The following is a 25,569-nucleotide window of genomic DNA, read 5'->3' on the forward strand; positions in this document are numbered from 1 at the left end:
GGTACGAGGAACTGAAACCTACTTATATAATAAAGGCTGGCTAATCCCCTATCTGCCCTCAAGATCTGAACTGTCCAATTCAGCCTGTTTATGATGAGGAAGGAACCACAGCTACTTCCCCTTCCATGGGTGACCAGGGTCCTTGGTGAAAGTGATCAGGCTTCCCTTTCCTTTTTTTCAGTTTTTTTTTTTAAATTGAGATATAATTATCATATCCAAATCCTTTTTCCTCCCCTTTTTAAGTAAATTCTATGCCCAATGTGGGACTCGAACTCACGACCCCAAGAACAAAAGTGGCATGCTCTATGGACTGAGCCAGCCGGTTCCCTTTCCTTTAAAAACCCATCTGAAGAACTCCTGGGAGCTGGCTAGGGGCACTGAACACGTCTGTGACCCTTCTGAGTTCCAGGCTTAAGGAGAGTAGGGACGAGGAGGGGGCACTCAAGGCACTGCAAGTACAAGGGATAGGCCGCTGTGGAGCAGAGCGACGGGCCCAGCCACCAGTTGCGCAGGATGGTCCTCCGAGGGGGACTCCCTTGGAGACTCACCTGGAATGGGGGCTGTGACTGCTGGCTGGATGGGGTAGGCCTGTTGCACGAAGGGCTTGACGCTGGGGAGGGAGGGGTGGAGAGTCAGAAGTCAAGACTTATAGCAGTGGCTACTCCCCAGGTTTGGCCTTGGCCTCCCAGGGCTAGGGGCCCAACCTGCACCCCGCCCCACCCCCATAAGGTTCCCTCCCTGCAGGTGCTGACACAGCCCAGGCAGAGCTCTGCCAAGACAGAGACAGTTACCCTCTCTGCTTGAGAGGGGCCAGCAGGTGCTGGGGACCAAACCATCGGGCCTCACACCACTTCAGCGGGACGAGCTGGAGAGACATCAGCCTGATTCCCGTATGCTGTGACATCTCATCAAACCTCTCTTCTCGTCCCTGTGGTGACCGAGGTCAGGGGTCACCGTTCCCAGGCAAGGTTTGGGACATGCTTCGGGCTCTCCTTCTCTTGGCCGAACAGCTTCAGTTCTTTTGAGAACAGGTGGGCAGGACTTCCTTTCTGCTTTTATCTCCAGATGATCCTCAGCTTCCCCTTGCCCTCAAAGCACCAGCAGGACTGTCAATTAGCTGCCCTCACCCCCCAGGAAAGCCAGGATGCGCCGGGCTCTAGGAGCACCTCCACTGTCCTCTCTCAGACAGGGGCTTCTCAGGAAGCCCTGCAAAGCCACGAAGGCCTGGGGCCCTTCTCCCTGTTCCCAGCTGGATGAGCACTAACACTTAAGGCAGCAGTGAGCCGTTTATGCCTCTCCTAGACCAACTCGAGTCTCTCTCCTGCTACTGGCCTCAGTGGATGATGGGAGATGACTTTGGGGATCTCAGATTCAATCTCTTTTCTCCCACAAGCCCCCAGGCAGTCTGGTCCTGGGCAAACGCCACCCAGGCGGTGCTGTGACCAGACCCTTGTTGTGACGGCTAGCCCCTCCCCAGACTTACTCTTGTGAGGATCCTGGCTGCCCTGTTTGTATCATTCCTGGCCAGAACTGGAAGGCAAAAGGCAAGAGGCATCAGGGTTATGAGTTCACACAAAAGCACTGTTCAGGACATCTACACATTGCAACCCCTGCTAAAGACAGTGGGCTCAGATCGTCCGTCCGCTGCTGAGTGACCCTCTCTAGATGCAGATGTGGTTACCGATATGCACCAGAGAGCAACCTGCATCCTTGGCTTAGCAGCCCAGACCTCCCCGGAGCTCCTCCTCCAGATAGTCAGTCGCCCTGAGGGCAGGGACCAGACAGCAGCTCTTCCGTGTTCTCCTGACACCTACCCGGGATCTGGGCACATGACAGGGGGCTCACAAATATTTCATCCGGCTGCTTCATCCATGCACCCACCTACCCATCCTCTTCTTCCTCCCTCCATTCACAAATGCTCCCTGTGTGACATTCTGCCTCCTCAGCTCACAGCACCACGGGCCCGGCCAGGAGAGGACAAAGCTCTGAACCAGAGGCCAAGAGCTCCGAGAAGCAATTCAGACACCCCCTTTGCTGTGCGCCTCCCTGAGGCTTCTGGTGCCTGGCACCCCCTGGGGACAGGCAGCCTGTGAAGGAGGGGTTGCAGAGTGAGTCACAAGGCCCTGGGTTTGAGTCCTGATGGCACTAGCCATGATCACATTACCTAACTCGCTTTGTTACTCACTAACCTCATCATCTGCAAGACGGCAATAACAATGAGAGGCATTTAAGATTATTGTGAAGATGAATGAGATTATAACGTTAACTTCTCAGCCCTTGGTAGACGCAAACTGAAAACGGTAATAGAATACTTTGCTCCTTTAAGGGTTAGTTCCCTTAAAGGGACCTTGAGGCACAGGAAAAGAGAGCAAGGGCCAGAAAAAAAAAAAAAAAAGCAGAAGAAGCAGATCACAACCCAGAAGGGCACCAGCAAAGTGATATCTAATTCCATGTCTGCTGGGGCCCAGGATCCCAGCCTCTAGCTTTCTCTCCCCGCCCCCTCCCTCTCACCACTGTGCACCTGGCATCATCAGCTGACCACAGGTGGTCCTCCCCGCCCTCACACCAGGCCCAAGAACAAGCACCAGGTGGATGGCTTCACGCCGGCCCCTCACCCGTAGGGGCCACCCCTACCGGACGGGCTTGTGACTTACCCCCGGCGCCCCCGGGAAGGTGGGGCGTGGAATCCCAGGCAGCCCCAGCTTGTTGTGAATGGCGGTGGCCGAGACGATCTGTGCCGACGACATGGCAGCCATGTGCTGCAGGGCCTTATCCTTGGCCGTCTGATCCTTGAAGGTGACAGTGACACACAGACTTAATACGTAACACACGGCTACCAGGCAGCTTCAACAGGCACAGCCACGAGCACATGGACTAAATACAGAGCCACAGAAGAGGCCGGAGAAGCAAACATGCACGGATAAATAAACACAGCCAAAAGGCTAAAACACACTCAACCTACCGTAACTCTGAACCTTTATGGAGACTACCAGTGGCAAGATTTTTTTAAAAAAAATGTTTTAATCCATTTTTCAAAAGAATGGGAAGCCTCTGAGAAGAGTGGACAATGTATTTATTTTTCCAGCTTCCAAAGGGAGGTTTCTCCAATTACTTAACACACTCAAGGAAAGGGGGAAAAAAACCAAAAGGCCCTGCACTGAAGCATACAGATGGGAAGAGGGAGAGAGGAGAAGGGGGTGGTGGATCTGGGGTAGGACCGTCCACAGGGTGTGGGCAGGCCCCATCTGTGGGCGCTGTCACGGGGCCACAGTCCCAGGAGCTGCTGGAGGCATGCGAGGCCCGGGAGCCCTGGCAGACACCTGGTGGGGAAGCTCAGAAGCAGCAGGGCGGGTGGGGGGCCATGACGGGGCCAAGCAGCATGCTGGCGGGGGCGCATGCTTTCTCAGGTACCCCCACCATGGAGGTCTAAGGCTACACGGGTTCTCTCTATAGCCAAGGACACAGGGGACGCTACTCGGCAAGTGGTTTCTCCCTTTCCTAAATGGGTCTTTTCTAGAAAAGCCAAGGCTGGTAACACAAAGCTAGCCAAAAAGTCTGCCAAGCACAGCTAAAATACAGAATACTCAATGTGGTGAAAATACTTACCATGCTTGTTACCTGGATACAACAATAAACAGTTTGTTAAAAGAATTGCGGACAAAGGGAGAGGTATTTTTCTTCTTCACTTAAAAAATACACATATTTACACAAACACACAATGTGGAGTACATAGAATGCATAGGACTCTGGGTCTTTTTCACATTTTAACAGGAATGTATGACCCAGATAACCATCTAGAAAGGCAATTACCAACCAGTCCACCCATTTCAAAAACTACTCCCAGCCCCTTCGAGCTGGTTCTGTGGCCTCCCCGGTGTAGATGGAGAAACGGTCAGCCCCCAGGTGTGTGACAGATCCTGATGGTGCAGGCAGAGATTCATGCGTGGTAAACATGTCAAGGTGCCTGGCTGCTCACGGAAGGTCTCTACAATCTCTCCCAGGCCAGACTCCATCGGAACAGGAACAAAATGGTGGCCCCAAAGCAAAGAGAGTGGCCGCCACAGCTACGACTCAGAGTCAGTGCGTGAAGGTCAAGGGAAAGTTCAGGCTAAGACACAGCTGGGAGTTGGCTTCAGTGTGTGCAGATTTACCCAAAGGTGACTCATAAGCATCCTGAGGTACCAGAGGCTGGGCCGAAGGGAGAAGTTGAAAAAAAAAAAAAAATCCAAGCCTACAAAATAACTACTAGGGACTTCTAAAAAAGATCAAGTTAAGTGCTCCCAAGGTAGAAACACCACTTGGTCCCATAACTGCCAGGAACACCATGTGAATTTTCAAAAAGCTTACATTACCCCTTGGAAAAGAGCCTAACACTTGCATAGAACTGTACATTTTATCCATTTCTCTGGCTCTCAACTGACAAAGTAATGGGCCTCATGTGACAGCTTTTGGGGGTTGTCCGTGGTCATTGGGATCGTCTTGAAGGGCACATGCTACGGCTTAAGAACACGGTGAAGGCCCAGGAAGCCTGCAGGATCCCTCATCCCCAACAGAATGGCTCCAGGCGCTAGTGTGGGGCTTTGCTGCCTCGGGTCAGACGGCATTCCTTGAGCTGAGCCCCCATTTGCTCATCTAAATGCTCTACCTAAAGCTAGCTTCCTCTGTTAAAGTTTTTGCTTTTGCTTTTTTTTTTTTTTAAACGAGCTGAATCATTTCAGATACTGAGATGCCCAAAAAAGACAAATCTTGATGTCAGTGGAATAAACTGACTAGGTGTGCAAATGCCCTAAAGCCAAACAGAACCTGACACACACAGATCTCAGCGCCAGTCAATCTACTCCTCGCTGGTCTTGTGGTTGCACCTGCCACCTGCCTCATCATCCCCGCAGAGGGGGACCCAGGCTAATGAAGAGAAAACCCAGCTCCAGTCCCACGACACCCTTCTCTGTCACGAGTGCCTTGACATCAATACAAACTCACCGAGGGGTTCTTTTTGGATCCAGCACCTTGTACTCCAGCCCCCAAGCCACCTAACCCCTAATGAGAGGTTATAAACGCCCTCAGATGACTTCTGAGCGAACGTAACATTACAGGTATAACCACAGGCGCCATCCACCACAAGGAACAAGCCTTACCACTTTGCCAGGGGCCAGGCTCGGGGAGCTGGGACAGTGACAGCCCAGTCTTCTTGCTGGTCTGGCTGATGCAAATTGAGGAATAACTAGGCAAAGAGCTGTGGGCTTGGCTCTATTCCAGAAGTCCATCAGGGGCCTCCATGTTCATGAAACACTGATGGCGGGCGTGACCCGGCTCCCCCAGACACAGTGTCTGTGCACCCTCAGGGGGAGGGACTCAAGAATCCAAAGTCGGGATCCGAATGGAAAGGAGTCCCCCACATCTCCAAAGCCTGCTTTTATTCTATCAGAGGTGCTGGAGATGCTCCCCTATGCTAGGCTGATGGAAAAGTTCTTGAAGATGCTCACGAAAGTTTGATACTTTTTTTTTTTCTTTTTAAACAAGGAAATCAATCAACGAGGAAAGGAGAAAAGTCACCAGCTTTGCTCTTTAGGTCACCCAGCTTCGGGACAGGGCCATTTCCTTTTGCTAAATAAAGTCAGGTCGGACTCTTATGACCCAGGAGGTACCTGAATGAAACAGATACTCAAAAGCAGGAGAGCAAATCAGTCACTCCTGTCTCCCCAACATGCTCCATCCCCGTAAAGGGGAGTCTGGAGATGCAGCTCCACACCTGCCTAGGCCTGATGTTAATGGGCTTCATTACCTTGGGTTAGTCATTTAACCCTCTAACTTTCTTCATCTACGAAATAAAGGGTTGCATTTGATGCCCTAAAGCCCTCTGGCTCTGAAAGTATCTGCTGCTACGAGTGTGCATTCCATTTATAAGCAAATACATCTTAATAAACATAGCCCGAAAGAACTGGTGAAAAGACAGCAAGATGTTAAAATTTGGGCAGCTCTTGGCTGTCTATCCTAACAGAGAGAAAGCCAAGTGTGGAGAGGAAATTTTATCTCAAGTAGAAAGTTCTTTCTGCACTTGACCTAGCTATCTGAGAATAGGCAATTTTATGCAAATGAACTAAAACGTCTATACCCATGATTTCCTACCTTTTGAAGTGGAGACACTCTACCTTCTCATTTAATAACATCTCCCCCTTTATCTAAAATACATATTTGAAAATTAAAAAGATTAAAATTTTGTGTTTAAAATCTAAAGCAACGCTGCAAATAAGGCCTGCCGGCGATATCTCGAGATCGGAACCGAGAGCCTCGCTGTAGACCCACTTAATCTGAAATGGGAGAACGGAAGGATGCCAAGCTGAGAGACTTCAACGGAAGGGCCTCTAAATTGTCATTTTCAGCCCAGAGATATACGCCTGGCTTTGAAGAAATTATAACTCTAGGTGTCAGACCCGAGGAGATTGCTTCTCTGTGTCTCTCTGGTCTGAGATGCTGGTCTTTGAGACACTGCACTCCATTCTTGCTGCTCACCCCGGAATCAAGGGGGAAAGGAAGTAGTTGTTAATCTACCCAAATAACTGATGCTAAGGTAAATTTAAAACTCTAGGCTGCATTTGTACACCAGAATAATTTTATTCTAAGAGGTTTTCACACCAACACTTCTGAAACGCGGATGAGATTTACAAAGGTTGAGCACACTGTCTTATCTTGAAAAACTGTTATGAAGTCAATACTGAGTTACCGCCTATGACGTCTTAGATTACGGGAAATACTCTCAGTGTGTGTATGTCTCTACACGAGCATGCATGAACAAGAACGCCGTGTCCTAGCAAAAAGCCTGGACAACTTCACACGGAGTCCTCAATACTGATCTGCAGTCCCTCCATCCCTAAGATGACAAAGAAAGAGGCCACAAAAAGCTGAATGTTTGGCGAGTGGGGAAAGAAAAGGCAAATCTCCCTTTTACAACAGAACTCTAACTCAAGCCCATGACCTGAAATGTGGAAAAATATTTATGGGGCAGGAAACATGGGGGGTTGCTAAGAACAAATGGCCCGTCTGACCTGAGGACGAAGCTGATAAAGCACTGTACCTAGGGACGCAGGTCTCAGCGCCCACTTGCCTTTCTTCCCTGTCCAATTTCTGGCACACCATGCTGTCAATGGCCTCCCCACCTCAGCCACACGGGGTCCGGCAGGCTCTGTCACGCATAAACTCCTCAGCCCGAAACCTTTCAAATGGTTATTGTCACTTAGTAAACAGGCTTTCATATTTCATGAAGCAGAGCACGGCGGCTGCTACCCCTCTGGGCTCCACAGACTCCTCCTCGTTACCGTTTAAATGTGCACCATGTTTGGGAAGTGTTTACATGGAATATACGTGACAGGAAGGCAGCCATATCAGAAATGCACATGGCTGGAGCAGTGTGGGTCTCAAACTCCAGGACATTTTATGAAATCAGCCTCCAGACTGGACGGGAGTCTTATTCCCACCTCCCTCTGCCTCCTCGGCCTTTGATTATCCCGAGGAATCAACTATCTCATCATCTTCCGGCACTAACCATCAACAAATTTTAAAGGGAATATTAAAAGGTTCATGAGCTTGCGTGTACCATATTATAGCTGTTACATCTGGAATGTTAATGAACAGCAAACTACATCAACATACTCCAAAAAGCTTGCTCAGGAGCCATCAATTTAACATGTAAAGACTCCAGTCTACTTTATTTATGGGGAAGTCCACCAATACATCATGAAAAATACGTAACGTTGAAAAAAAGACTATGGATTCAAAAACTCTGGATAGCCTTTAAATGTGTTTCCCCAAATATACTTTCCCCAGCAATACAAAAATATAATACAAGAGAGGAAAGATAGCAATTTGCTTGCAAAATCACTTTTTCAGAAAAAGACAAAACACAGAATACTCTTCCAAAAAAGTCATCTTGCAGATGTTGTTTCTCATCTTGCACTATGTGGATTCACATGACCTCTGCAATTATTAGCGCTAGCCCCTGAGCAGATAAACATCACAAAACTCTATGATGGTTTGGGAGAAAAGATGGAGGGCACTTGAATTTTTCTAGCCATGATCTCTAATTTGCTTATTATTAGAGAAAGCAGGAGTAAATACAAAAGGGGGTATTTCGGTCGGACAACAGCTATTGCCAAGGAGGAAAGGCACATTCATACTTCTCCTGACTTCCCATGTAATGAGTAGCAATTAATTCATCTTATTGTATTTCCAAATGCCAAAGACTCCATTCACATCAAAGAAAAAATTTTCAAGGCTTTTACCATTGTTCATTTTTAAATGTACTAAGCTATATTTAGTATTTTATAATTGTCAATAGTGTTTCCTTTAATTCCAATGTGGGGCTTAGCATCATAAAAGATTGTAGATGAGGAGCCAGGTGATTTGTAGGTGTGCCTGATGACTCTACCAGGAAGCCTGGCATTCAGGTCAGCGACAGCTAGGTCTGGGTGCCGGGGGGTGGAGGAGGGTGGGGGGGGGAGGCACCCTTCTGACCACGGCCCCCTTTCCCCTGGGAGGCGACAACAAGAGGGCAAGAAGTCAATCTCCCCTGAAAAGTCAGAGGAACCCATGCCAGCAGCAGGCTCAAGTTTGGCTCCAGACTATCAGCTCCCACCACGCATCTGCTGTTTAATTCAAATATGCATGAAGAGGGGGCTCCAGTGAGGGAGACAATGCGGAAGCATCTTCAGTCAGGGAAATGAGCCCTCATCCCTGACAGGCATTCTTTGGGGAGGCAGCAGGACATCATCAGGCAGAGAGCTTGGGTTTTGGTGCCAGCTAGCCCTGGGAGCAAACTCAGTCTCGTGACCTTGGGTGAGTCACCTGGCCATTCTAAGCCTCTGCCTCCTCATTTCTAAGCTGAGGACAAGAACACCCACTTTCAGGACGGCTTTGGGAATTGCATTAAGCACCCCACATCATGCCCGCAGCCTTGCCATTCAGTGAACGTGGGAGTCTAATGGGGCCCAGGTGACCAGAAAGGCTTAGGAGCCCTGGTACCAATTCCATAACCTTTCGGCACCATGTTCCTCTAGGGCACTGTCTACACTGGAGGCCCATTAACAATGGGATGTCTCTAGAAAAGGATACAAGTAGAGAACGAGGCTGTTTCTGTTGCCCTTAAAAAGCAAACCCAGACCTGGCTCGGTTCACACAGAAAGGTACACGCATTCAGTCCTCTAGTTTACACTGTGAGCTCTGCGTCACCACACTGCTGACGAGTGGTTCTAACTCCATCACACCCAAGTACGAGACATTACCGGTCTCCCATCTTAGCTCTAACTCAGTTAAACTAAAAACGAGGCAGTGAAAATATCTCTGGGGAGACAGGGCGCATGCTGCAAATGCCGAAGAACCCGGTGAGGATCGGGAGATGCCAGGAGAGGCAGCGTATCATTTCCCGAATTGCACGGCCAGGCCAAGTGGCTCGGGGTTGGCGGTGAGACCAAGGAGGCGGTCGGCTCAGGCTTCCTGGGCTTGGCTACCATGGACAGCTGATGCTGAAGGAGCAGAGGGGCTCAGGGGGCCGCGGGGAGCCCCAGTGGATGAAGTGAAGCATGTCTCCCCTGTGGACGGGCCCACTCATGGCTGGAATCAGTGGTGATACAACCAGGGAGTAGCAGTGTAGACGGCAGCAATGCCCCAGCGAAGTTCCTGAACTCTCCGGGAGAATTAAATCAACAATTTGAACTTTAAGCTCTCTGCTTATTGGGAGGAATGGCAGATTGGAAAGAATGGCTTGCTCAGAAATCAAATCACAAAAGGCCAGCAGGGCGAGAATGAAGAAAACGGCCCCAGGGAGCACATGTAGCTCGTAAATTGGTCCCCAACGACTGGACACAATCGGACAGTCTCAGGCCTTTCTCTGCTCTACTGGTGTGACACAATGGCAGCAAGTACGGACTTTTCTTCCAGAGCCTGACATGAACCCATCTACTGCCCAAGATGTCCCCCTGCTGAGGTTAGGGCAGAATGCAGACCTCCTGTCCTCGGGTACCGTCTGGACCTGTGCACTCCCCAAAACACACCCCACGCCACAAGTGGCCTGGTCCATCTTCTCAAGATGATGATGAAGGTCCAGAGTGTGGCGGCGGTCTGCAGGATGCCCTGCTGGCGTGAGGGAAGGAGGCCACTGGGCAGGGGCGGGACAACCTCGCGGGGCAAGCGAACACACAGAGAGACTCAGAGCAGGAAAGTCTAAGTAGGAACTCTGAGTAGCGCACAAAGACTGCTTCCTGCGTGGACAACACTTCTGCATTCATTCTACGGGCTGGGATAATAAATCCCTGGAGCTTAAAAAAAAAAAAAAATAGTTCATGGCCTCTTGGTCAATTAATGGTGAGTGAAATAATTCAAAGGAGGGAACAATTTCTAGAGTGGCAGCCCAGTGTTCAGACCTACCACACACTGCCCTCTCAGACAGGACGCTGCTCCTCAACGCTCAGCCGGAGGCGGCAGGGGAATGAGGGGGGACGAACCTGCTATGGGGGACGTCACTGCAGATGCAGCTAGTGATGCGGGGTCCAAGGGAAAAAAGTCTGCATCTGGGATTGCCAAATGCACATTCCACAGACCCAGAGGTCACGGGAACGCTATGTACCTACAAGGCTGTTATCTTCTACCTTAGAACTAGAACCGGGCCTCGTTACGAAGCCACCTAAGACCAACCTCGTGCCTGGAGAGCAGTGGGCCACAAGGATTTTGTCTGGGCAGGGACCACAACATGGCATGCCCATCGTTGAGAAAGATTCCTCAAAGCTAAGCTCTATTTTAGATGAGCAGTTAGCACTCTGATTTGTCCCTTAAGGCACTTTAGTCAAGAAGATTAAAACAAAAAACTGAAAGTGTGTTTAATGTCCAAATGTCTGGCACACTGGCCACCAATGCCTTGTACTTCCTTATCTATCTTCGGAGGCGCCTGAATCTCAGCTGCACTCTGCCTACCCCCCTCGCCCCTTCTCGCTACTGTCCCAGTTTCTCTGCTCCTGGTTCTTCATCATCTCCTTACATCACTCCCCGGCCACTTCAACCGTTCCCTCCATCTGCTTGCCCCTGGCATCCCTCCCTTACGGTTACAGTCTGTGTCCAAGGTCATCCCAAATTGTTGGTCAAATCTACCTTGGCTTAGGCTGCTGTATGTTAAAGAGGCTCATGTTGGCGGCAATGGCTTTAGCACAAATTCAGAGTAAATGATGGATGAAAACCTAGATTCATCTTAAGACAAGGGCAAAAGGAGAAAATAGTCTTCACCAGATTTATTTTCTTAGGGAAATAAATGGCAAGGAAAGATACTGTTGGTGGGGGTGGGGAAAAGAGGGAGATTGAGATCGGCTGGGAAAGGAGGCTGGGGAGAGGAAATTAGAAAAAGTAAGAATAATGTTTTGCCATTTGATGCATTCCACTGAAAAAAAATTAAAGGAAATACGTCCTAATGAAAATGATCATTTCTGGTTGATACGAATATAAGTATTTTATAGTAATTCTCTGCACTACTTAATTATATTTAAAATTTAGCAACCCAAATTCATAGTTAATTGTGATGCACACCCTCAGTCAACTGCCATTACTTTAAGAGAACCCAGCCTTCAAAAACCTAGTTCAATGGTGCTACTGAAAAGTTCAGGTGCACACTTTCCAACTTCGTAAGGACTGGAGCTTTAAACATCATCTACTCTTTAAAAACACTGAGGAAGGAAGAGTTCACAGCAGTCAGAGTGGACCGGAGCGGGAACCAGCCGCAGACGGCGGGGAGCGCTGACGTGAACCACAGAGATGGGCCCCAGGGGGGTGTGGCTGCCTGGTCCAAGCCCTCACCTCTCTCTCTCTCAGACTACAGCAGCCCCTGAATTAGGCCGCCTGCCTCCAGCTCTGCCTCCCTCCTGGCCATCCCTCTGAAAACAGTGGGAGAGAGCTTTCCAAAGCTTACATGTGAGCGCTCCCCACAGGTTCCCCATGGCCCAGAGGTGACCCTCACTCTCCCACAGATGATCTGGGACCTTCCTGTTGGGCTCCTTCAGGCTCATTCCCATCCCGTGCCTCCAAGTAATGGTGTTCTTTGTGATTCCCCAAACACCCCCATATCTGAGGGGGAACTGTCTGCCTTCCTCAATGCCCAGTTCAAATGACACCCCCTCCAATGAGGCTTTCCTTAATTCTCCCACACTCAAAACCGCCCACTCTTTTCACCACTCTGTTCCACTGCAGACTCCCCTAACTGTGGGACAATCTACTGGAAATCTAGTATTTCCCCAAATGTGGCCAAAAACAACAGAAAAGTTTAGTGGTCCTCAAGAACAGAGACTCTGCTTATTTGACTCTCTATGCCCAACATCTATCTACTCAAGGGTCTAGACACACTGGATTCTCAATGAAAAGTCTGCTGGACTGAATTAATCATTTCTGTGCTTTATAAAGTTCAAATCTTTGTGGAAATCTTAAACTTCCCCCAAAACAAATTTTGTTACAAAGGTTAAAATTAGGGGCGCCTGGGTGGCGCAGCTGGTTAAGTGTCTGCCTTCGGCTCAGGTCATGATCTCAGGGTCCTGGGATCGAGCCCCACATTGGGCTCCCTACTCAGTGAGGAGTCTGCTTCTCCCTCTCCCTCTGTGTGCTCTCTCTCTCTCTCAAACAACTCCCTCTGTGTGCTCTCTCTCTCTCTCAAACAAATAAAATCTTTAAAAAAAAGTTAAAATTAAAGCCCACACATTTTTAGGGTGATCTGGCTCACAAACAGGCACTCTGAGAACCACTTCTGCAATCAGCAGAAGCATAAAGCTGACTTTGGAACTTATTTTAACAGATTTTCAAGAGCTTGACTTTCGTAGCTAGGATGATTCCTCAACTGTGACATGAGAATGACCACTCTCTTCGTGACTCTGCTTCGGAGGAATATGGTGGAGCACGATGCAGAGCGTGCGCTGTCCTGAAAAGGCTGCAGGGACAGCTGAGAGGAAGTTACCTCCTTCTCCCTTGGCCTAAAGCAGAGGGGTTTTCAAACCTTATTCAGTGGAACAGCCAAAGAGACCATTGCTAAGGATAAAAGAGCACGAGCTTCAATTAAAACAGTGTTTACTCATTTAGGGGTGTCTGGGTGGCGCAGTGGGTTAGATGCCTGACTCTTGGTTTTGGCTCAGGTCCTGATCTCAGGGTGGTGAGATCGAGCCCTGTGCCAGCCTCCGCGTTCAGCTGGGAATTGGCTTCAGATTTCTCTCTCCCTCTCCCCCTCCCGCTCTCCTGCTCTATCAAATAAATAAATCTTAAAAAAAAAAAAAAAAAAAAGAACAGCGTTTACTCATTTATATATTAAATGTTTCGACTAAGATTTCAATCTGAAAAATGAGTTTGTGACTTAAAAAAGGCTGGAAAGCGACCAGCCTCAAGAATTCTAGCACACCCTTCCCCGGAAAGGAGGGAGGGTTATAGGCAAGAGGGCTCACAGGGAAGCCACACCCAGCAGCAGCCCCAGGTGAGCAAACTACTTTTTCCAACTCTGAGGGAGGACAGGATGAAGCTTGGCTTCATTCTTCAAAGGAAGGCTACAGGCCTTTGTCTTGTAAACATATGGAGAAATGCCCAGCAGTGGGCTAAGGCCGGCAGGCAGGCACAAGTCCTGAAGTGGCCAGTGGACAGCCACCTCCCTTCCAGGAGGCCTTGTTACATCTTCTCAGGCAGGGCACAACACCTCTGTTAAGTCTGGATACTTCCTGCCACCCCCTACCGCCCACCCAGAAGCTATCCTTCTTGTCTGCTGGGATGACTTCAACCTTCTGTAGCGGCTTTATCGCGTCAGTTCGTGTGGGAGGCCAAGACAACGTGGCTATCAGCCTGACCCCACAACGAACTCAGCCGGGAGGCTCATCCCTGCCTCCCACAAATGTGCGGTTGTTACACTCCAGAGCTGAACGGGAGAGCACGGACAAACAGGCAAGATCGACCTCTCCTACGAGACCACTTCCCGGTGATGGCTGGTTAGGAAGGTTAAGGAAGGCATCGCTAACGTCAAGTGCCCGTGGGAGGTGAAGGCGGCAACATCTCTGCACGTAGGCGACAGCCAGTCTCGTGCTCCTGGACCGTCCTAATGTCCTCTGAGTGGTGACACAGCAGCTCTGTGGCTAGGACCTCACGGCCCCAAGTTACGGATGATCACCACAGGGTCAGTCACACATGAAGCCCACACGTGGACCAAGGGCTCGGTGTTAAAAAATTCACCTTGCTTCTAAAATGTGGGCGCTGAGGAAAGGGTCGGTAGCAAGAGCTGCACGCCCAGCTCCAGGGGACGTGAGGGGTGACACGGGGTGTGCCGGCTCGAGGCCTTCTGCTTGAAAACCTTCTCCCACCTCCACTGGATGCAACCCCGCCTGAGAGAGCAGTGGTTTAAGATTCAGAAAGATCTGAGTTCAAATCCCGACAGTGACGTGTACTAGGCCTGGGGGCTCTGGGCATATCCGTTAAACTCCTGGAGCTCTGGTTTCCTCACTGTTATTCCCCAGACTCTGAATAATGGAACTTATTTGGCAGTGAGCTCAATGGAAAGAACCTCCAAGAGGCCCTGCAGTACACTAACTCCTGTCTCTGCATCCCCATCACCAGGCAGTGCATCCCTGGGATTCCCTCCACGTTTGCTCTTGGCTCTTTCCACTAACACTTATCCCACGGTGCCCTATAGTTCCCATTCCCATCTCCACGGCCAGCTCTGTGAATAGGGGGTTGACTGGGTAAATGCCCACCATGATGAACACCATGCCCGGAGCGCTCAATTGGTATTAGCTGATGGGAAGAAACAAAGGCCTCCCTTCTTCCAAGAATAATGTGGCAGGGAGGAAGGCAAGTAACTCCAAGAAGATGGAGGTGGTTCTGGGGGCTGAGCTGGTTGCTACCCTATTGCCTCTGTTTCCACCTCCTTAGGTCGGCTCCCAAGGCGAGTGGGCCATGGCTGAAAGGAGGGGGGAAGTCACCTTTTCTTATTTTGTAAGAACAAGCATAAATACAACCGTGTGTTTGTGTGTACACGTATGTATAAAGTAATGGTAAATTGTTTCCAACGAGGAAGACTCTTCAAAATTCCCAAATGAGAAAAAGAGCACTTCCTGCATCCCATGGGGAATCCCTTCTGGACAGGAGAGCTTTATTCACCATGCACAGGGCTTCTGGTCCAGGGCTGTGTGCCCCGGTGAGTCAGTAGGAACCACATGGATGGTACAGAAATAAGAGCAATTCATAACATCGCAGATGGAAACACACAACTGATGTCTGTAAACTTCTTTTGTACATCATTAATTCGTTAGCGCAGAGAAACCAGAAACAAAGTCAGAACTTGAGCAAACACTGGGGTAGTTACATCCGCATAGAGAGGACGGCACCTTTGGTTAAAAAGCAGGATCTATGAAGTTATCTTAGTCTTCCAACTGCTCAGCCCGTGCAGCTAAAAGCCAGCCACCATCAGCCACACGTGCGAGCGAGCCAGCATGCTGCCCACTGCAGAGGGCCACCAAATGCTCCTTCCTGGTCACTAGTCCTGTTCCACAGCCAGCCTTGTTTGCGTAAAAAAAAAAAAAAAAAGTTGGAGGACTTTGGGTAGGATCCCAGTGTTCACCATTCAGTGCTGTGAAATCACACTTTGTTCTTTAGGTTTAGTACAAAAACAAATTTAATGAATGTATGGAAAAAATCGGAACAGAACAACAACAAAAAAGGCAGGTGGGAAAGGCAACAATATGGGCTCCAAACTCATTTTTATTATAAAGCAAAGCTCTTCTGGGCAAACTATAATCCCTCTGCATTTCTAAAATCGGGCATTATGGGGAAAAAAAAAAAAGTCATGTATGTTTTACTGCAAATTTTGGAAGGGGAGAAAATAAGGAGAACTTGCATTTAAAAACTGTCAGTGCCTCCATTTTTGCTGTGAAATATATTTTCAGAGAATGGAAAATGAGACACCTGTAAAGAACAATTAAAGTGAACTCACGTATAAATGGAATTACAAACATGGATTTAAGAGCTTTCCCATCTCTATGATCTTTTTTTAAGACCTCACCTCAAATTTCTTTTTTTAATAACAGAGCTGTACACTTAAAAAACAATATTGAGCAATGTGGAAGAAATCTGGCAGAAAATACTCTGTGTTTACAGAACACATTTTTCGAAAAATTAAGTGAAAAAGATGTGTTTTTCATAAGTATTCTTTAAAATACATAAAAAGCGTAAAACAACTTCTAAATATTCTTTTAAAGTAATTTCATGATAAAAAAAAAAGTAATTTCATGATAACTACTCTGGAAGTGATTCTTATTTTATTTATTTACTACTTCTACACTAACTTTGCGTCTCTGGACTTTTTTTCCCCTCTCCTAGCCCGGGGCTGTTTGGTGGACATTTGAAGGTTAAAAAAAAATCATGTTTCTGTGCTGAAAAGTTATCAAGACCAGCTCTCTGCTGCATTTGCATTGTTATTAGGGACACACACACACACACACACACACACACACACTCTGAGCTTAATGTGAGGCTAGTACAGAAAGAGAGATTAGACACAAAGAAATGTAAACAGCTCTCACATGCGAGGAAACTAGGTTACGAGAATCCCAGCACCAGGCATTCACCAGTCACCATGGAAAACAGGAAGTGAGATGCATAGCAACCACAAGCCAAAAAGCAGGAAAGCGCATACCTTTAGCTTGGAATGAAAATCACGAGATTTCCTTCTGGCAAGAACCTGAATGTGACTAGACACCTGCAGGGTAGGGGAAGGGAGGAAAACAAAGGAAAAGCCTGTAACCATGGAGATGAAAAGCCCCCTACAACTGGGCAAGCCAGACGTACCTTAATGGCGGCTTGAATTTCTCGAACTTTCTTTCTTGCTAAGACCTGTATATGACTAGACACCTACATTGTTCGGGTTTATGAGGGGAAACAAAACAAAACAAAACAAAACAAAAAAAGGAAATCAAATATAAAATCGCTACTCCTTGGGAGGGTTTTGGGGTGGGGGGTGAGGGGGAGGTTATTTGCATCTCAACAAAGCTCTGCAGTTAGGAATACACAGTCCCAGCCAGACACCAAGCCCCCAGCGCTGCTCTAAGCTTTTCAGACTGGGTCATCACTGCAGTGACTTGATTCAGGATGAAAGTTAGGCTGCTCTTAGTTTTCTCACCAGGGAGAAATCACGGGCACGGGATGAGAGGGAGAGAGTGGGGTTGTTTTCTTTATGAAATTTAAAAGGTGGGGCTAGAGGTAAATGAAAATATTTATAGCTTCTCAGTATCAGGAGGGAAAATCCCTTCTTCTCAATTTAGAAGAGACTATCCATAAATTAGCACATTCTGCAGAATCAAAAAGCTGAAGCCGTCGGTTATATTCTGATCTCATTAAGAGCTCTGGATTCTGTAGCAAATGTTAAAATAATACTGACATGTAAATTAGATCTCAAAGACAAATGGAAAGACCCAGTTAGCAGAGCAATTTTTTTTTTTTGCCCTTATAAATATCTTTAATCCTTCCACTCTTTTGGATATTGACTGGGCGCCAAGTGGATTTGCATATTATTACAAAGCGAAAAGTGTGAATACAGCCAGCCAGCCATCCTGTTAAAAATCTGGGTTGAAAACCACACGATTTGCTGAACAACAAATTCACATTGGAGAGGTATCACCAACTGCTGCCTAAAAACATCCCCAGGATGCCGGGTGTGGAAAGCCAGCCAAGCCCAGCTTCTGAAACACAATGATTCCACTGGGTAAACAAATTTGCATCTCTTTCAGCGAGACTTGGTTAAATTTAGAAGAGTCCCCCAGTGAAGGGGTTGGGCACATGACCAGAGCTCCTAGACCAGCACACAGCTCAGGTCCAGGGCTTTCAGCATGTTGGGAATTAGAGCTGTCTGTTTCAGAAATTTAGAACCTTCCATTTAAAAGTTCAGCGACTCAGACTGAGAGGCGGTTATTTCATTTCAAATACTGACTCTAAAAACAGGATTTAGGGTAATAAAAGATCCTTTTATCTTTGAGTTTCAATGATTAATTTTTTTTTCCAATTTGCCTTCTTTTTTTTTTAAAGTACGGAGAAGCAGGAACTCCCCCATCCTCTTCACCCCTCCATCCGGCTCCTGGTTTTACTTGTTCTCACCCGAGTTTTGTTCTTAGGTGATTCTCTGACTTGCAGAGGGCCACTGTCCACTGTTGGGGGGGGGGGGACCATCCACTGAACAGACAATGCCCCGCCTCTACGTACTGGCAGGAGGCCACGGCCCTCTGTGCTGACTCAGCAGCCAGGCTCCCGGCGGGGGCACATGTAAGCATTCCTGGGGAAAAGCTCTCCCCGCCATAAACACTCATGAAAACAACTCATCATGGAGCAGAGAACTGGAATCTGCTGCTCACACTTAAAGAGACCACAGTTGAGCTCGCCTTTCGGTACGATGATAGTTTTTTAAAAATCCATGCCAGATAGATCCGCATAGGTCAACATTAAAAAATAATTTTGTTCTGTTAACAACTCACCCACGAGGTTGGTTTGATTCCCCCCCTACACACACCGCTTTTCCTTTCTTTTTCTGTTTTTCGTTAAACATGAATTTCTCATCCCTTCCAGTTCTGAACTGGGTCAGGGGTTTGGGCTGCTTTGCATCAGAAGGAACAAGGAGAGCCAGAGCCCTGACAAAGGGCAGAGCAAAATTCCTGACACTGCTCTGCACAAATGTATTTAAGTTGTAACTTCATTTCCGTCACGGCAGCTACTGACAAAAAGCCGTAGCTGAAGGAGCAACCATTCCCTGGACGCACACCATTTAGTATTATGTTCAGGCCAAGACTCACGGCTGCTGGGGTTACTGTTTCATCGAAATGATGACTCATGGGTAATGGTTCCAGGATTTTACAATGCGCAAAATCTCCAAGTTTCACAACTTCTGAGCGTATTCGCATCTGCAGCTTTTGCAGTGTTTACAGATGCGCAGTTTGGGAAAGAACTAGAGGTATTAAAAATACGGTACAGGAGCAGTGCCTACACTCTCCTTCGTGGTGACGCTTTCCCAGATAGGTATGAAAAGGACTCCGGAGACCACACAGTGAGGGGTCACTGAAATGATGAACAGTGAAAACTGAGCCAATTGAAAACACCTACAACACTGATGTCCTTACAGGGAACTCAAATTGGGGGCTCCTAGGAGCCAAAGCACAGACAGCCACTGCAGCCAAAATGCCTCGTTGGGGCCATTCGCCAACATGCACAGTGTCCAGGCCGGTCAGTTTACCTGTTTTCTGGTCCTCGTCTTGCCTGTCCTGAGTTTGATGTATCTGGCTATCAATTCATTCCTACCTGAAAGAAAGAAGAATTTACAATAAGATGGGTTACCCTAAAAAACACACACACAAAAACAAACAAACAAACAAAAAACCCAAAAAACAGCCTCTGAAAGCCAAGAATTTAGAATCAAGACTTTTTAAGCTGGACCACATCAAAAACTAATGCTGTATTGTATGGTGACTAACATAACATAATAAAATTTAAAAAAAAAAAAAAAAGACTTTTTAAGCTGGAGCTGTACACTCACTAATGCTAGAAAAATAAAACAGTACAATTGTTTGTAATAACATTTACTAGAGGAAATTTAGCATGAAGGGCATTTAATGATGAACTATGATTAACAACTGAGGATAGAAATGTGCCTTCTTGTTTCTTTACATGCTCGCACCTAACACGTATGAACAACAAACACAGGATGCGCACTGCGAGTCCACAAACCCATTTCTGTTTCTGTCTAAGTTTTCATGCCCGTCCCTCCTCACCCAGGCTTCTAGCTAACTCCACTTAGAGTCAGTATAGCCACTGCAGAATGAACTGCTCCTACCATGAGAAGGAGAGTAACAGTATAAAAGCAGACATTCCCTACAGGTAGTCACTGTGCTAGGAACTAACTCTACGCAAGATCATGTTCATGAAAAAGAAAAAAAAAAAAATGACTTAACCTCCTCAAAGCTCTATAACCTGTAGGGGAAAGAAGAGGACTACAAGTATATACAAACAGCCCCCGTGCCCCTAGCCCACCAGGAGACTGAGAGGTCTCAAACAGATCATCTGACTTTGAAGATGGGAATGTGATGGGGAAAAGGTGTCCCTGGAGCTAAGTGGGGTATGTATCGCTACTACTACACGAATAAGAACCCACTCGTGCAGTTACCTACAATCATTAACTGCAAGGCTCGCTCTAGGGTTTGTCTGTGCTGTCCTACTTCCCAGAAAAGGCTGCATACCTGAAGATGGCAAGAGTTTTGTCCTTCGACCCAAAGCCTCCCCAGTACCCAGCACACTGCTGGGCACGCGGAAAGAACCAATGAGGAAAAAACAGAGCCTCTGGTGAAAGAGAGGGACCACCCCTCACCCCCCCACCCCCGATCTACCCTGGAAGAGTAAAGAACTGGCCGCACGAATGAGGACTGACCCAAGAGCGTGGAAATCTCATCAGAAGGTTCTAGAGGCTCCCTCAGCACTGCCCAGATGGTTCCTGTCATCATGGCTCTGTCTGCTGCCTGCCTGTGTTAGGACCACGCAGGACAGGGTCACCACTGGAAGGCAGAGGAATCATGAATCCTGGGGCTGGGAAGTTCTTCTGGGTCATCCGCTCCCACCGCTAGAAGCCTCAATTCTTAGAAGCCTCACCCAGTACTTATAGAATTAAGGAGGCAGTCCATCTTACCTTAAAACATATTTAAGGGGGAAAAAAAGACCCTTCTTATTTGGGACTTCTTATAACTTTCATCCCCAGATTCTCCTTGTTCCTCTTAACAAGAACAGAGCTATGCACATGACTGACTTTCAGATATTAATGATAGCTTTCAGGTCCTCCTGGAGTTGTACCCAGGCCAAACCTCTTCTGTTCCTCTGTTACCTGTGACAGCTTTGGAACACTACCATATCCATCCAGGGACCATCCTTTGTCTCGTTTCCTTTCATAGCCTGGAGCCCAGAACTACAGGGGTGCTCCTCCTATGACAAGTCCACAGCAGAAGTCTATCACCTCCCTCATCCTAAATACTGTACCTCTGTTAATGCAGCCTAACGCTGCATTTGATTTTGGGGAACCACAAAAGACTGTCAAGTTTATGTCATTTGAACTCCTCGAGGTCTTTTTCATGTAAATTACTCCTCAGATATATCCCTACCTCTTCACCCAGTCTTTTCATGCATAGTTGGGATTTTTCTGACCCAAATACAGAACCTTACGTTTATTTCCATTGCATTTCATCCTGTTAGATTAAGCCTATCATTGCAGCCTGTCAGGATCCTCTCAGATCCTGATGCTTGTCTGAACTTACCCTTTCACCACAGGAAAAGGACCTCTAAATTCAGGTTAAAGAACTGCTTCTCTAAGCATTCTCTCTCAAACTTTTGAGAACTACCAATATCCCCTCTAGTGTCATTGGGGTCTACTTCTCTATCTCTCAGATGGTTGTACAGATTTTGCAATTTGTCTCAAAGGCGTGCTGACAGCAGAGTCCGGCCAGGAGTGCCTAATTACCAGAAGCCAGACCTAAATGACAATGTCTGCAGACGAGCCAAGCATCCTCCAAACTCAGGGCCTCCCTGTGCGTCCTGTTCAGGGCTGTCTGAGCGGCCAGCATGAAATAAATCCGGGGTTCTGTATTATGTGCAATTTCATCCGAACCTTGTCCAGATAGCAAAAACGTCCCCTGGCCCCCTACTCTCTTTCCGTGAAAGGAGACAAAGTTGTGTGATGTGCATGACACACAACCTCTACAGCTGATTCCTTATGGCACTTGGTGGAATGGTGAGATCAACACCCAGGACAGCCACATCTGACTGTACACAGCCTGGGGGTCCATGCAGATGACACCCCTTGAGTTAAGCAGTGTCAACTCAAACTCTGGTTAAATTTAGCACGTCTGAAAATTATTACAGACGTGTCTACAACAGGCCCTCCCTGAGCAGCTAACTCATGCCGAGCACTACGTCAGAGCCACCATTTCACCCAAACTTGCCGTGACTCTTGTTTCCCGTTCTTAACGTAAGATCACCTTTCAAAACCCTGTGTTCTTTCTTCCCTACCATGTTTGAAGCCATGAAAGGTAATTAACTTGAGGTTTCTGTGTTTCTTGCCTCCATAAGGAATACCTAAGTTTTCATGCCTGCCGCCTCCATAAGGAATACCGCTGATTCCGACTGTAAATTCAAATTCAACTAACTCTGAGTATCTACCTGATCCGAACAGTGTTTGTTAATCACTTTATTTCATGTGAATTTTCTAATCACCATGAGGGCAGCTCTGTATACACAAACACTATTTGGACTTACCTGGTTTTTAAAAATGAGTGTGTGTATATGTACGTATGTATGTATGTATGTATGTATGTATGTATGTATGTATGTATTTAAGATTTTATTTGAGAGAGAAAGAGAGTGAGCAAGAGAGAGAGAAATGCACATGAGCCAGGGGAGGAGCAGAGAAGCAGACTCCCCGCTGAGCAGGGAGCCTGACATGGGACTCAATCCCAGGACGCTGGGATCATGATCTGAGCTGAAGGAAGACGTTTAACTGACTCAGCCACCCAAGCACCCTTATTCATTTATTTAAAAAACAAATTTAAACACCCTAGTTCATCCTCAACTTAAATATCCTATTATTTTTATAATCACTCTCTTGTTTGGGGGGTTTTATTTATTTTTTTTAAAGATTTTATTTATTTATTTGACAGAGAGAGACACAGCGAGAGAGGGAACACAAGCAGGGGGAATGGGAGAGGGAGAAGCAGGCTTTCTTGCAAAGCAGGGAGCCCGAGGCGGGGCTTGATCTCAAGACCCTGGGATCATGACCTGAGCCAAAGGCAGACGCTTAACGACTGAGCCACCCAGGCACCCCTGGGTTTTTTTTTTTTAAGATTTATTTATTTATTTTGAGAGAGAAAGCATGTGTATGAGCAGTGGAGGAGCAGAGGGAAAGAGAATCTCAAGTAGACTCCACACAGAGCACAGAGCCAGATGCGGGGCTCAATCTCACGACCCTGAGATCATGACCTGCGCCGAAACCAAGAGTCAGACGCTTAACTAACTGAGCCACCCAGGAGCCTCTATAATTGCTTTCAAAGGGCCATTCAAATAATTTCTGGTCCATTTTACAAAGCAATTACAACTCCTTTAAACATTTAAAATTCCATATTTAATTTAGAATATAGTTCTTTTAATTATTAGAACTGTTTGACCTAACTTCTAAAACCTTCCTTAAACAACTCTTAGAAACCTAATAAATTATCTTAAACACTCTAATACTGCTTAAGAATCTAGTAAGACTTCAACCCTCCCAAAAATCAAGTCTAAATCAATTACTTCACTGCACATTTTAATTTGGGAAAACAGGCTGACCTGTTGCATGGGCCAAATTATTTTAAATAATTACTTAAAAACATCAAATATGTGTAGAACCTCTAAGTCAAATATTAACACTATGGCTTTGATTCTATTAAAATCTTCTGTTTTTCAATTCTAAATCTTCTCAGGATTAAAATATGCCTACCCATTATGGAAAAAAGTATGACATTTCAAATGATTTAGGAATATCTTTTTGGCACTTGGGGTTGTACGTATTTTGGGGGAATCAACTAGGTTCTGATGGATTTTTGTCAGTGGCCTTGACAGAACATCCTGAGCAGGATTTATATGTATTTCTACAGCATGGTTCTCCAAATGGGGTGAATCCATATAGTCCAGAGCCCTGGATTTGAACTTTGGTCCTAAAGTGCAGAATTCCTTTATCAAGGACTGGGAGCTTAGGGCACCAACAATCACTGATGTAACTTAACTGGCAGTTAGCCTTGGCTCCACACAGCATAGTCTTGTTTTATAGATATTAGAAATGTTAACCCTAATTTCTCTCACTCTCTCTTCTAAAACACACACACGGGGGGCGCCTGAGTGGCTCAGTCGGTTATGCATCCGACTCTTGGTTTCGGCTCAGGTCATGATCTCGGGGTTGTGAGATGGAGCCCAGCATCTGTCTCTGTGCTCAGCACGGAGCTGGCTTGAGATTCTCTCTCCCTCTGCCCCTCCCCGACTCGTGCTCGCACTCTCTCCCTAAAATAAATAAATAAAATCTTTAAAAAATAAAACACACACACACACACACAGTGGTGCTTGATCCAGTAAACCTCACATTACAAACGTGACTTTCAACAAAGGTAATTGCAAAGTTATGCATGACATTCCTAAACTAATCCTACTGTCAAGTGGGGACCATCTCCTTTGTGCCTTACACTATGCCTGCCTGGTGCATCAGGGATAGAAAGAGAAGTCAGCCTGCCTGCCCACAGGGAGGGCACTGCCCAAAACAACAGCTAAAAAGAGCAAGCCAGCTCTCCAGGTCCCACTATTGGGACTACTGCCACGAAAGAGGACCTGATAACATGCACGTGTCCTCGGCCACAAGTAATTGAGAAAGTCTAGAAAGCCTTCTTCCCCAAAATACTAGAACATAATCTAGGCCTTGAAGGACCGATGGCATTTTCTCCAACATTTTATTATGAAAAATTTCAGACACACAAGTTTCTTTACAGAAATTTCACAGTGCACACTACAGACCCTCCTCCTGGATCCCACCATTCACTTTGTCTATACTTGCTTTGACACGTCCTTCAATTCCTCTACCCGTCCGCCAAGCTGTCTTATTTTACGGGTGCTGTTGCATTCCGTGTGGCGGTGGTGGTCACAGGCACGAGGGCAGCCCCCCTAACACCTCAGTATGCATGTCACTAACTAGAGTGATCAGACGGATTTTGATAGGCAGAACAGAGGGGCGTGGGTGGAAGGCCATTCCAGATGGAAGAGCTGCATTTCCTTACACATATAAGCAGGAATCTGGCACCTGCAGAGCTGTAGGCTCCCGTGACCACTGCACACTTCCTTTCGGAGCCCACGAGTTTCCAGATTCTATGGTCTGCACGCTGCACACATCAGCTCCTTCTTACTCCTCTATACGTACTTGGAATAGCTAATAGAGCTGAGCGGCAATGCCACACTCCACCACTAAGCATCATTACGCTACAGCTTCCCTGTGGCATCAAATGTCCTTTAGAAGCACACACCGTTCTTTCCGTGTGAGGCTCGGCAGCTGCGGCCGCCCTGGCTGTTCCCAGAGGCAGGAGGCAGCAGGAAAGACAGACCGAGCCTTCCTTGCCACTTTTATACTGGGATCCTTCCCCGGGCACTGCAATCCCGCTTTTATCTCATCCTTCCCCTTTCTCTTACAGAACACAGCACCGTTGAAAGTGAGCCATCGCGGCTTCTCCTGCATCCCGGGTCGCCGTGAAACCTCCCGCTAAAGGGGCGAAGGGGAGCGAGACCCCAACGGAAAGGCGTGGAGTCTGCACTGGGCTTGCCTCGCCTAGCCAGAAGCCTGGTTAACGCTGTTGTGGCCTGGGTGTGTGATGGGATGTGGCCTCAAGGTCATGTTTGAGGCACAGCAAATGCAGGGTCTGTGGCTAGAAACTGTAGCCCAGAGATGCTGGGCTTTCACAGGGTAAGAGCCACTTTGTAATTGAATGGAGGCAGGGA

At 47.3% G+C, this 25,569-nt stretch overlaps 1 protein-coding gene across 11 annotated transcripts in view; it reads right to left on the bottom strand.

Moving 5' to 3' along the window:
• TEAD1 (TEA domain transcription factor 1) overlaps positions 1 to 25,569 on the bottom strand; it is a 261,961-nt gene that overhangs the window by 56,407 nt on the left and 179,985 nt on the right. For 7 of the 11 annotated variants that reach the window (XM_034995470.1, XM_034995464.1, XM_034995475.1 and 4 more), the window contains 7 exons: positions 19,262 to 19,326; positions 16,834 to 16,896; positions 16,682 to 16,744; positions 3,607 to 3,618; positions 2,655 to 2,789; positions 1,484 to 1,530; positions 549 to 610 (listed from right to left, as the gene is read on the bottom strand). In XM_034995470.1, coding sequence (XP_034851361.1) covers positions 549 to 610; positions 1,484 to 1,530; positions 2,655 to 2,789; positions 3,607 to 3,618; positions 16,682 to 16,744; positions 16,834 to 16,896; positions 19,262 to 19,326 — 447 coding nt within the window. The remainder of the gene's footprint in view (positions 1 to 548; positions 611 to 1,483; positions 1,531 to 2,654; positions 2,790 to 3,606; positions 3,619 to 16,681; positions 16,745 to 16,833; positions 16,897 to 19,261; positions 19,327 to 25,569) is intronic. The other 4 variants (XM_034995467.1, XM_034995465.1, XM_034995466.1 and 1 more) reach the window with 4 other exon arrangements.

This window comes from Mirounga leonina, unplaced genomic scaffold (genome assembly GCF_011800145.1).
Source record: "Mirounga leonina isolate KUSES-001 unplaced genomic scaffold, KU_Mleo_1.0 Mir_92, whole genome shotgun sequence".
In the NCBI taxonomy this organism is placed as follows: Eukaryota; Metazoa; Chordata; class Mammalia; order Carnivora; family Phocidae; genus Mirounga; species Mirounga leonina.